This window comes from Vitis riparia, chromosome 15 (genome assembly GCF_004353265.1).
Source record: "Vitis riparia cultivar Riparia Gloire de Montpellier isolate 1030 chromosome 15, EGFV_Vit.rip_1.0, whole genome shotgun sequence".
In the NCBI taxonomy this organism is placed as follows: Eukaryota; Viridiplantae; Streptophyta; class Magnoliopsida; order Vitales; family Vitaceae; genus Vitis; species Vitis riparia.
In genome coordinates, this window is record NC_048445.1 from 8,792,222 (window position 1) to 8,803,215 (window position 10,994).

The 10,994-nt window shown below is 33.6% G+C and overlaps 1 protein-coding gene across 1 annotated transcript; it reads right to left on the bottom strand.

Moving 5' to 3' along the window:
- Positions 1-8,122: 8,122 nt before the first annotated feature.
- Positions 8,123-10,994, bottom strand: LOC117931801 (UPF0565 protein C2orf69 homolog). Its single transcript, XM_034852870.1, has 4 exons — positions 10,847-10,994; positions 10,250-10,400; positions 9,816-10,106; positions 8,123-8,710 (listed from the first exon to the last, which is right to left on the bottom strand). Exons 2-4 carry the CDS (start codon positions 10,355-10,357, stop codon positions 8,141-8,143), a joined length of 969 nt encoding a protein of 322 aa, XP_034708761.1. The 5' UTR covers positions 10,358-10,400; positions 10,847-10,994; the 3' UTR covers positions 8,123-8,140.

Sequence of the window (10,994 nt, forward strand, 5' to 3'; positions counted from 1 at the left end):
GTGGGGGAAGGGGCTGACGTGTTGGAGGGTACTGAGGGCACGGAAGGTGGGGAAGAAAGCGAAGAAGGAGATGGAGAAGAAGGTAAGGGTGACGCAACTGATTCTGGGGATAAAGGTTCGGGAACATCAGTATTAGAGGAAGGTGGAGATAATACAGGATTGTGATGCGACAAGGGAGGAGTGGAACTTGGAGAAAAACGAGGAAGAGATATCGGCTGAGGTGTGGAATCGAAAGAAATGGGAAGCGGTAAAGGAAGAGAAGGTGAATGTTGTTGAGATTGAGAAGAACTAGGATGGAAAGGAAAAATATTTTCCCGAAAGAATACATCTCGGCTGACTGATATTTTTTGTGTTCGCAAATCGAGTACTTTATAGCCTTTTTGTCCATGTGGATACCCCAAAAAAACACAAATAGATGCCCGAGGGTCAAATTTCTGTTTGGGGTGAACATTGGTTACATAGCATTCACAACCAAAAACTCGCAAATGTGTGAGTGAAGGAGGCCGATTATATAAGACCTCGAATGGTGATTTGTTTGAGAGCAATGGAGTCGGAATGCGGTTTATCAGATAAACGGCTGTTAAAACACATTCCCCCCAAAACTCAAGTGGGACATTTGATTGAAACATGAGAGAACGGGCAACATTTAAAATGTGTCGATGTTTGCGTTCTACAACTCCGTTTTGTTGTGGAGTGTAAATGCAAGAGGTTTGAAGTTCAATTCCTTTATTTTGAAGAAAGATGCGAAGAGGAATAAATTCTGTGCCATTATCCATTCTTACCGTTTGAACATCTGTGTGGAATTGAGTTTTGACGAATTGCACAAAATTAGTTAACAAAGATTGTGTTTCTGATTTATGATGCATAAGGAAAATCCATGTGCAACGAGAAAAATCGTCAACAATTGTAAGGAAATAACGTGAACCAGTATGTGCAGGAATTTTGTGAGGACCCCAGACATCACAATGTAAAAGAGAAAAAGGAAATTTTGTAGTTATTGAACTTTTGGGAAAGGGCAAGCGTGTCTGCTTGGCCTGTGGGCAAATTGAACAATGATTTCCTAATTCTTTATGAACATCTGGAAGCAAATGTGATAATAATTTAAAACGAGAAAAAGAGGGATGACCCAAGCGTAAATGCCATAAGTCAGACGGTTGAGAAACATGAAAGACAACCGATTTATTTGTTGATGGATGCATGTAGTATAGACCACCACGCTGTTTACCCGAGCCAATCATCTTCCCCGAAACCAAGTCCTGCAAAATACAATAGTCAGGAAAGAATATGATGCAGCAATTCTGATCTTTTGCGAGTTTGTTAGCCGAAATTAAATTCAAGTTAAAGGATGGGACACATAAAACATCTTTAAGGGTCAATTGGGAATCAAAAATAACGGTGCCAGTGTGTGTTATTGGTGATGCTGCACCATTTGGTAAATTAACAGTTGTGACATTAGAAGGTTTGAGATCAGTGAGAAGAGACATGTGGGAAACGATGTGATCCGTGGCACCTGTATCCAAAATCCAAGAACTTGTACTACTAGAATTAACAGACACAAGAGTTGATGGAATCAAACCTGCAGCATTTGCATATGCGTCAATATTACCGGAATTACTGTGATTTAATGCACGAATTGCTTGAGCCAACTGTTGTATTTGTTCTGTAGTGAACCCCTGGACTGTACTAGAAGAAGTCGAATCAGACATTTCCTGGGATTCTGTCGCGTTTGCTGAGGGCTGATTCCCACGACCAAAAGGACGTTGTCCTCGGAATTGTCCCGCTTTGTTATTGCTCCCATTTTTCAGTCGGCATCTATCCTCCGTGTGACCTCTTTTATCACAGAACTTACAATGAAATTTAAGAGTCTGACATTCATCTATGGTATGTCCGGATCTGTTACAATGGTCACACATTTTCTGTCTTGGATTACCTCCTTTTCCCGGGACTGCAGCAGCTATTGAGAAATTCTCGGTTGGCTCAGAAGAAACTTGTCGTTGCATCTCTTCCTGGACAATTAAAGAGTATGCTTGACGGACATTGGGCAATGGCGACATCATCAAAATATTGGATCTCACTGCCTTATATGACTCATTCAAACCCATTAGAAATTGCATAAGACGGTCTTCCTCCCTTTGCTCGAGATGTGTTTGTCGTTGGTTGCAGGTCAGCGGGGAACGGTATGTCTCAAGCTCGTCCCATAAGGCTTTGATCTTTGTAAAATATGCAGCTACTGTCATCGTTCCTTGCGACATGGTGGCGATTGATTTCTGTATTTGAAAAACCGCTGGAGCATTCTTTTGAGAAAACTGGTCGCGTAAATCAACCCACACTTCGCGTGCTGTTTTAGCATGGATAATTCCTTCAGCAATGTCCGATTCAACAGCATGAGTTAGCCAAGAAAGTATCATGCTGTTGCATTGATTCCACTGTTCAAACAGAAAGGGTTCATCTTCCTGCGATGGTTCTTCAACTGTCCCGTTGACGAAGCCGATCTTCTTCTTGGCAGTAAGGGCATGAATAACTGCTTTGCTCCATGATTGATAGTTGACCCCATTTAATTTGATGGGCACCAAAAGATGGCCTGGTTGATCTGAATGATGAATATAGAGGGGATGTGAAGGATCGATGGTCTTGTTTTCTGATCCAAAAGCCTTCTGACTGCCAGCCATGGTGGTTTGTTGTTCTGGCTCTGATACCATAACAAGAATAAAGAGATTGGCTTCAAATTGGATACCTTTCTCATTAACAGAATGTAGTATATATATACACATGTTTGATCTAATCTTCTCCTAAATTAATCTAATCTTCTCCTAAATTATAGCTATAGAATCAGAAATATAAGGTAAATTATGCTCCTATACAATCAGCTAATTATGTCAAGATAATCATACAATAACTAAAATATAATTTCCTTAATAGGGCATTAAGGGTCACTTGTTTGCTTTGTTGGATCTAACTCTCTACATGCATACTCTGTTTTGGTTTTATTTTGGTATCTTTGATTTCTCTCATAAATATCTGATGCATTGCTACTTCCTTGAACTTGATATATAAAATAGAGCTAAGTTCATACTCAGTTTTTTATGTTTTTGTTTTTCTATGTTTATTGCCCTGTTTCTTGTTGATAGTGAGATGATATCATCAATGGTCAAGTTGCTGGGACTAGAGGAGTAAGATTGTGAGAATTTGGGATTGCCATTTTGGTTGATGCGAGTTATTAATTTTGGTAGAGAAGTTGGTTGTAGGATTAGTGAAGGTTCATGGTTGTTTATGAGTATAAACCTTCCATTTGCTAGTGCTGGGAGAATGAATATGGGTTCAAGAATTTGATTGAGGAGTCATTATCAAAGCATGTACAACAATAGTTGTGGGTCAACACCTAATCAAGCCATTAGGATTTAAAGTGGATGATGCAAAACCAAAGCATGCTAGATTGTATTATTGGTCATATGTGGTTGTTAAGGTTCATGGCTCATGGGCAAAACTTCATAAATATCTCAGACAACAAGAAGGTGAGCAATAGAAAGGAACCTTCCTTATAGCGAACAAAAGCTCTAGAAATGGGTTTATCTACTAAGACCCATTCCCCAATTACTCCGCCACCTACCCTTAAGCCCCGGGTCCCACTTTCAGACGGCTTGCTTGGCCACCTTCTTGAGCCTAAGAAGAATAGCAGAAACTTCAACTTCAACCTGCTCGGTCAGAATGGCTCATTCATTCACTACCCGGTGCATTACCATGTTTTTCAATCATATCCCATGCAAAATGTATTTCACTATCAAAGCTACCCAAGAGTAGCTCATTTGTTCAGCAACCATATCTACCATTGGAAGATTCTAGATTTAGCACTGGTTATGGAATGGGTCTCGAGCAACTCTACTATAGTTTGCATGTAGTGCATCGTCCTTCTTCTTGGCTCTTACACGTGGCAAATATCATTATTGGTTTGGACAGGGAATAAGCTACACTTGAATCTTGTTCATGAAGTGGTGTAGCTCCGGCTATTAATGGAATATCTCAATTCTGGTGATGGCAGCGAGTTGAAAGCTGAAGGTGTAGAAGCTTGTAGATCAAAGCCACTTGTGTTCTGTTCCAACAACCACTGTATCTAACATTTTCACTTTGCAATCTCGAGTGATCATTTACCTTATCTGAAATTTTGTTCATAGAGAAGAATAAGCTAGGTTAATAGCATTGAAAGAGCTTATATGGATGGAAAGAAAACCTGTCGGAAATAAACATGTTTTGCTCGAATCAAAACTAGTTGTGTTATGTGAATGGAGTTGGATTGTGGTGACAATCCTCATGCAGTGGGAAGGGGGTTGCAACTTGCCTCCATGTTCTCGCTGAAAATAGCTCTCAATGCCCACAATGCCATGACCCTACAGTCCTGTCGCCCCAGATGGTTTCTTTCTTATCAACACTAGCAAGGATTCTGCTCCCATGCTCAGAAATTGAGAGACTTGAGATTAGATTGGAAAATTTGAAAGACATAAGGATGCAGTGTGAGGCTATTGCTTGGATAACCCATTCTTGTTGGTATTTAGCTCAAGACTAATCTAAGACCACTTCTTAATTGCCACTGCACCAACCTATGTGCATGAAAATGAAAATGCATAACTTCATTCCCGTATGTGGCAACTATTAGCTTGGAGAAAAGGCACAACCAACTCATTTAGCAAGCTCCATTTTTTTTTCCACCCAATATGAGCCCTCAAACACCACCTGGCTTTAGTCCCAATTGCACCTCGGGCCCCACTCCTACATGGCCATGCATGGCCACTCTCCAGTGCATCACCTCAAGGCCATGTGTCATCCTCTTTGATCTTTCATCCTCACATGTCAAAATTTAATTTTCAAAACTCCAATTTTCAAATTTAATTTTCAAATAATTTTCAAAATTCTAATTTTCAAAACTTCAATTTCCAAATAATTTTCAAAACTCCAATTTTCAAAACTTTAATTTTCAAATAATTTTCAAAATTATAATATTCAAAATTTAATTTTCAAAACTCCAATTTTCAAAATTCTAATATTCAAATTTTAATTTTCAAAACTCCAATTTTCAAATAATTTTCAAAATTCTAATATTCAAAACTCCAATTTTCAAATTTAGTTTTCAAACCTTTAATTTTCAAAATTTCAATTTTCAAAATTTAATTTTTAAAACTCCAATTTCCAAATAATTTTCAAAACTTCAGTTTTTTTTTTTTTTTTTTTTTTTTTTTTACAAATTTAATCTTCAAAACTCTAATTTCCAAATAATTTTCAAAACTTCAGTTTTTTTTTTTTACAAATTTAATTTTCAAAACTTCAATTTTCAAATAATTTTCAAAACTCCAGTTTTTTTTTTTTTTCCAAATTTAATCTTCAAAACTTCAATTTTCAAAACTCCAATTTTCAAATTTAATTTTCAAAACTCCAATTTTCAAAACTTCAGTTTCTTTTTCCAAATTTAATCTTCAAAACTTCAATTTTCAAATAATTTTCAAAACTCCAATTTTTAAATAATTTTAATTTCACCCCAATTTTCAAATAATTTTAAGTCATTTCTTTTCTTTTTCCTTCCTTAGGGTTTAGAGTCATCAAAAATCTCATTTTTAATAAACTTGCTACATTTCCCTTTAGGTAAGCACTTTCACAAATTTTCTTTGATTTTAAAATAATTTTTTGTTTTTCTCTATTTTTTTTTAATAAATATGAATGAATTTTCATAATTCCAAAACAATGAAATTTATGAGATTAATTCATGGAAAATCAATTGGATTTTGGTGGGGACCTACATATGAGTTTTCTCCTCTTGATTGACAATTGTTATGCTTAATGAATATTGTGTGATATTTGTCTTACTCTTTGATATGCATGTAATAGTTTTATACTTGAACTAACCTTGTTTCCATGATAGCACATTATTATTCACTGTTAAGGTACGCTCTCGCTCTTACTTTGTTTATTTATTCTCCACGCATTATTAACTTCCAGTGTATATTCATTGATTTCTTTGTCAATTATCACATTTTTCTTACTTTATTTAGTAGAGACCCGTTTTTAGGGACTTAGAGGGGTGTTACGATTTTTTACCATACCTTCCCAATAGGTAAGCTGACCCTCGAATCCGACTTTGATTTTTCACCAACCTATTTTTCCTTCAAGAATCACACTTCGGGTTTTTCTTTTCTATTTGTTTTTTCCTTTAAAAAAAATAAAACAAAAATAAGTAGCAACTCCAAGTTTTTTCTAAAAATCATATTTTTCAATAAATAAAAAACGAATCGTATCATCGAGTGGGAACGCATGAAGTAAAATATGGGGTCCACACATCTTCATAAGAGAGGAGGTTGTTTTATATATATATACATCTTTACTAATGTTTTTTAAGACCCTTCTTAAAAAATGGTTTTGGAGAACAATTCTTAAAATAAATTCTCAATTGTTTTTAGAATAAATTTTGTTGAAGAATTTTCGACTTATTCTCATGCTTATATATAATATAAAAGTATTCAAGTATTTTCTATATTGTCAATTATTACTTATTAACATTCTATATATATACATAAAAAAAATGACTAAAAACACTTAAATTTTTTTCTAAATACAATCTATTTTCATAAAAAAAATTCTTAAAAAACCATACTCAATCTTTTATTAAACGTGTTTTTTTAGTTAAAAAACTAAGGGCCCATTTGGTGGTGTTTTTTAAAGATTTGTTTTTTAAAATAGAGAATAAAGAACAGTTTTTTTAGAATTTTTTTAAACTAAAGTGTTTGGAAAGATGTTTTTAAAAATAATTTGTTAAAATAAAAAACAAGAAACTTGTTTGAATAAAAGAATTTATACTGTTTTTAAATTCAATGTATTACTTTTATTTTATAAAATTTTTATAAAATTAATTTATAATAATATGAAATCAAATTCAAATTAAGTCTTATTAAAAAAATAAAAATTAAATTTACAATTATATATGAGTCAAAAGATATTTTTTTTTTCTAATTATGAAACAATTTTTTTATTGTAGTGAAACAAAATTTTCTATAAGATAAAAATAATTTTAATATTCATTTTTAATACATGTCAACTAAATACTTTAATTTTTTTTTTTTTAATTTTTTGTTTGATCCATGATTTCTCATGTTTTTTTTAGACGCTTTTTTTTTTTTTTTTTTAAGTTAAAGAATCAAAAAAGTTTTTAAATGTTTTATAAAATTAAGGATATTTGGTAAGTTATTTTATAAAAAATAAAAATAAAAAATAAAAAATAAAAAGACGTGTTCCAATAAATTGTTTTTTTTTATTGTTTTGATTTTGTAAAAACATTTTAAATTCAATTTATATAATATTAAATAATTAAATTTAATTGAAGTCTTATTGAAAATGAAAATAATTTTGTAATTATGTATAAATTAAAAAATATGTAGTTTTTAGTAAAACATAAATAGTAATATTATAATAAAATCATAAATTATATTTTTAATAAAAAATATACTATTTTATTATATGTTAGAAAAAGAATATTTTATTATATTAATAAATTTCTAGTATTAATGAGTTTATCATTTAAGTTTTTAATTATTTTTAAAAATTAATAAACTTATTAACAAATTCAAGGCGTTAAGTCTTGTTTAATTTGAAGTTAATTTCTCTAGCAAAAAATAAAAATAAAAATAAAAATTTTATGCAAAGATAAATAATATAGAGTATACGGTTTTTTTTTTTTTTTTTAAATAAGTGAAAACAACTTTTACTTGTTCTCTAAAAGATGTTCTATTTGTTCTTTATAAGGTGTTCTCTATTTTACTTTGTTTTTAAAAACTAGAACTAGAGAACAATTACCAAACAATGTTATGAATTTTTAAAAACAGAAAACAATTTTTAAAAACTCCGTCAAACATACTCTAAAATTATTTTAAAAAATAGTTATCAAATATCGTCTAACTCAACATAAACCCACTCTAATTAACCTAACTCTTCTTGTCAAAATCAAAAGAAATATTTATATCCCCATGAATCCAATATACAAGGTTTACCTAACTCTTCTTGTCAACAAAAGAGACAAAAGAAATATTTATATCCCCATGAATCCAATGTACAAGGGTTTTAGACAGCTAAATGACACATTTTTATAAAGGCAAAGTTGCAGCATTCAACTCACATCAAGATTTTCTATTATTTCAAAATGCATTTGTAGATTAGAAGGCCTATCAGCAAAATAAAATCTCTCACATACCCGTAATTTCCCTTCACTGTGCTCAGCTTCTGATTCAAGCAGATGAACCAATTTATCCTTTTCATTTCGAATCCAAACTCGCCTCTTGTCATGCCATTGCCTGGGAGTTCCATGGACAACAAAACGAATTCCTCCACCGCCTTTTGCAACCCGTTTTGATATTCTGCAGATGACATTTTGATCAGTGATATATGCTCCAGCAGAGTTCAAGCCAACATCCACATAATGGATCTCAGCTGTGCTGTTTAAGAGGCTTTCCTTTGAAGTGGGTAGTATTTGATACTCTTCCTGGACATCAGATTCTTTTATGTGGGGTGAACTCCTAATAGATGCAACTTTGGAGAAGCCAAGCTCAGTAACTAGCTGATTAAGTACAGTACCACCCTTGCTGAATCCGAGGATGAATGTTTTGGGTTGATATGAACAAGATGCAGATAGCCCGAGTGGGCATGGTTCTTTCTGCCTTCCTGAAATAGCTTTCTTTGCCTGACATAGCAAGTAGCAACATACATAGAATTCAGGAAGTTACGCAACACCACAAATAGTTAGCAGTATCAAGAAATGGTTGGAAACATACTTCACAAAGCAGCTAGGAGTGCAATTACAATAACCAAATTTGGCAAGAATCTTCAGTCTCAAATTGATTGTAACAAGTAGCAAACAGTTTGTGCTACTTCAGAATATTTCTCACATTCAAGTTGCACAGAATATCATTGAGGAATGAGGATCGGGATGAAAGGAAATACACACAAAAGTTTGAATTAAATAAGAAAAAGGAAAATTTTGCATGGGATTTGATTCAGAAACGAACTCGATAACAATCACACATCTAAAAGGCTAAAATATGATGCAGTTGCTTATACTACAATGAGATTTAGCAACATAGACAGATGCCCCACAAAGAACTTGAAGCACTATAGCAGGACCTCTAAATGAAGAATGAAGCATCCTTGTTGGATACTGGCACTTCATGAATTCTTATGCATCACAATTAAATTTATCCTTTGCTTTTGCTCTAGCTGAATTCAGATAAATGGATGGCCAACTAACATGCTTCATGATCTTAGCCTCTACTAAAAATAGTTTTTTATTTCCAAATTACAATCTGTTTAGATGCTAAAGCCCTCCAAATATATTTGAATATACTATTCTGATTGTTTAGTGTACATACATCTCTTTTTCTTCATGAACTTCAGATTTATTTTTTTCAAGCTAGGTAAGCAGTAGTTTCCATTGTGAATCAATTTCTAACTCCCGTAGAAATACTCATGCAACATTTTCTATAAGTATCAAATAAAACTCTTGGAAAAATAGATCCTCGCAATAACAATTCAGTAAGCCGCTTTTCAAGAAATGGGCTGGATGTACCAGCATTATTTATCTCATATTATGCAAATTTGAAAATATCACTTAAAAATGTAATCATAAAGTCCCCGGTGCAGTGGCATGAACATATCTATCTTCCTGATTTTGGTTTACATTGAAGCAGTCAAGCCCAAGTGGCTCAAAAATTCAATCATTTGGACATGCACAAGGGGGTTTAAGATTGCTTTTATAACTCAAATGCATTGATCCAAGGAGAAGAACACACCTCTTCAAGGCAATTTGACAAGAGCAAAACAGTAGACGTGGATGCCGGGAATCCACTTGGACTGTATGATTTTGGATCTCCCCATTGATTCACAGATGGGATAAAATCCTTATAAACAGCAAAAGGGCCATTAAAAGTGGAAGCCTCTACAACCCAAGCATTGACAGAACCACCAAATTTGGAAACCAGAATTTCAGCAATCTGCTCTATATTTGACAACCTCTCAATCACTGAATTCCCAGTTCCTTGGACACGATCTCCATTGAAGAAGATGGCATTTGCAGAAGGCACCTGCATCATACATGCATAGATATTTAAAAAATGATAATCACTATCATTGTAGCTACCATGGGATGAGGGAAAACTGCAAAAGAATCAGGGGTTCAAGCAGAGCTGAATTGAATAGAGCATGAAGTTATGTAAAGTGAATTTACAATTAGGGTTTTGGAAGTGGGTGAAAGGCAGAGAGATGCTGCAACTCTGTAGAGGACCCTGCTGCTTGGGTGCAGTGGAACCTTCAAAACACCACTCCAACGATCCATGAATCAACTAATCAACTGTTAGCAGAGATTGAGAATGCATAACCTAGCCAAATTTCCAAATCAAGCTATTACAATTTTTAATAACCCCACAAAATAATCCAAAGTGAAATTAAAAAAAAAAAAAAAAAAACCACAAAATTGGCATTCCAAATTAATCCAATTTCCCAGAACCAAATGCAGCCGTAGCATAACAATAGGTTTGGAATTGAATTAAAAACACCATAGACGTCAAAATTAATTCACCAACAAAAAAATAAAGAGAGAGAATTCCAAACTAAAAGTTTCAAGCTCCACAGAACTGGAATATGGTAAATTGAATCCAATTCTCCAATCCACAACAGAATTATAACATCAAGCAACATTTCAAATTCCACAGAACTAGAACACCAAACCAAACCCAATTCTCCCACCCAAACAAAACCTCAGCTTCGATGCACATAACCAAGTACAAACTTCAGCCAAACATTTATACAAACAGCTCATGCGCACCTTATTATCATCAACGGTTATGCCCTGTTTGGTTCCCGAGAAACATTGGGCAAGCAAACATCAAACAACACAAAATTGAAACTAATACAAATATTTGGCTCAATTGAGTTCACTTTTCACGTTTCCTTCATGGGAAAGAAGTCAATAT